Below are 1,924 nucleotides of genomic sequence, written 5' to 3'. Positions count from 1 at the left end.
AGAAAATTGGAGGATAGAGAAAGATGGCAGGGATGTAGGTGGGTAATTGAACCACAGGTTGAACATTTCTAAATTCTGAGCACAGCAATGGGACATTCTGAGTAATTTTTTATATTTTCCTTGTTATTCCCGAACCCCAACTGGTCAAACTAAGTCACATACAGCTTAATCACATTCTAAAAGAAAGCTGAAAGTAAATCTGTACATTCTCAGTTTACAACACAAAGATGAATGTGTATAAACTCACGTGTCATCCTCATCCTCGTCTGTCTGCCAGCTGTTTGCAAAGTCATTGACATTTCCTACCAGAGTGCCATCTGGTTTAGTGAAGTCATTGTCTCCGTTCCCATCGTAGTCCCCGCAGAGACCGCACATCTGGTCGTAGTAGGAACTGGAGAGACAAGAACAATGTGGGATTAAAAGATGAGGTCTTAAAATCTAAGCTTTACAAGACCTATTTTAAGTATTGTTTGGCCCTTTAATGAAATCCAAGTTTCCAGAATCTATGTCAAACTGGAATAGCCACCACTAAACAGAGGAGGGGGGTCTTCCACGCAAGCTATCAAGCACCTACTGTATAATACAGTTTTATGATCTCTCCCCAGAAAGTTTTATCATTCGCATCTTGAGTCACTCCTGATGTGGCAGATTCACATCCTTCATTATGTAAACTGGAAGCTATTAGAACTGTCATTGCTGCTGGTTTTACAACCATTCACACTTTGAGGAATGTGAGTCCTGGGACGTTAAAAGGCCATTAGCCATGTGAGCTGGAGCGACTATACAGGTCTTACACTCCCCACCAGTGAGCTAGAAGCAAAGAAGCCTCTTTGACGAGAGGTGAAATGTCTTCAAGAACCTAAAACAGAAGTCCAGTTGCTTTTACTTTAAAGTTACTGGGATTACAACAGATGCCTGTTCAGAAATCAGAGGAGGCCATGCAGGGGATGCAAAAGAAGCACAAAGAGGAGATGTAAACCGTATCTCTATACAAATGTCATGGACAATGTGAGATTGCAACAATTAGACAGAACTTGTGATGAACTGAAGGGACTTAAGGGGACGACAGGAATTACTGTGTGCCCCATCTTTACCATACCACATATACAAACAAACAAAAAAAAATGTGAGTGTCAAAAAAAATAAAAAGAAAAAAAAAGAGGCTGATGAATTGGCACTTGATTTAACAACAAATGGCGTCACCCGGTTTGGTTCTGCAGACAATACAATGAACTGTTGGCTGTGGATGCTATGTGAACTCCACAAATGTGTTTTTACATGTCTTTGTTGGTTGTTGACATCCTCCTCTGTGCACTATCCTGGCAACGATGTGTGAAGTCATTAACTGTATTTCTGCAAGACTCTAGACTATGCACAGAAGGACTGGAATGCATTTTTGTGTTGCATTGCATTTCTTGTTATTTTGTACAATTTTACAGCATATTTGAACAGCTGTGTACAATGTCAATTCATGTGGGGATTATTAAAGTCACTGTGACTCTGTTCTTCATTTCAGAAATAAAATATTGAATGATAAAAGATACACAGCAATATGCAAAAAGATTGAAGCACGTGTTTAACCAGAAATACATAGTTTTGTGTCATTCTAAAGACAGAGATTATCAGTTTGGTTTTTAGGATGTTTTAAATGTCTCAAATAAATTTGTTTTAAGAGCACGTTTCCTAAAATGCACAGAAATTTAAAAAAAACAAACAAACAAACATGATTGAACTGTCCCATGTATAGATGTAACTAAGGTGTCTAAAATATGAAAACAACTTTGAGTGTTCGCTTTATTTACCATTGTCAAAATACCTTAAAAAACCTGTATACTAACCTAGGAACACTGATCTGGGCATAATGGTTTCCATCCCAACGCACCACCAGACCAAACGTTGTCTGCACGGTGACGTACTGACCAGC

General features: G+C 38.8%; 1 protein-coding gene across 1 annotated transcript in view; it reads right to left on the bottom strand.

The window, feature by feature from the left end:
- zanl (zonadhesin, like) overlaps positions 1–1,921 on the bottom strand; it is a gene marked incomplete at its 5' end in the record, with an annotated part of 15,870 nt that extends 13,949 nt beyond the window's left edge. Inside the window, 2 exons of the mRNA XM_008305772.1 lie at positions 248–391; positions 1,839–1,921. Coding sequence (XP_008303994.1) covers positions 248–391; positions 1,839–1,921 — 227 coding nt within the window. The remainder of the gene's footprint in view (positions 1–247; positions 392–1,838) is intronic.
- Positions 1,922–1,924: the final 3 nt, after the last annotated feature.

This window comes from Stegastes partitus, unplaced genomic scaffold, assembly GCF_000690725.1.
Source record: "Stegastes partitus isolate 25-593 unplaced genomic scaffold, Stegastes_partitus-1.0.2 Scaffold2611, whole genome shotgun sequence".
Lineage (NCBI taxonomy): Eukaryota > Metazoa > Chordata > Actinopteri > Pomacentridae > Stegastes > Stegastes partitus.
Note: the sequence above shows the minus strand (reverse complement) of the source record. Positions and strands in the feature narration are given on the sequence as shown.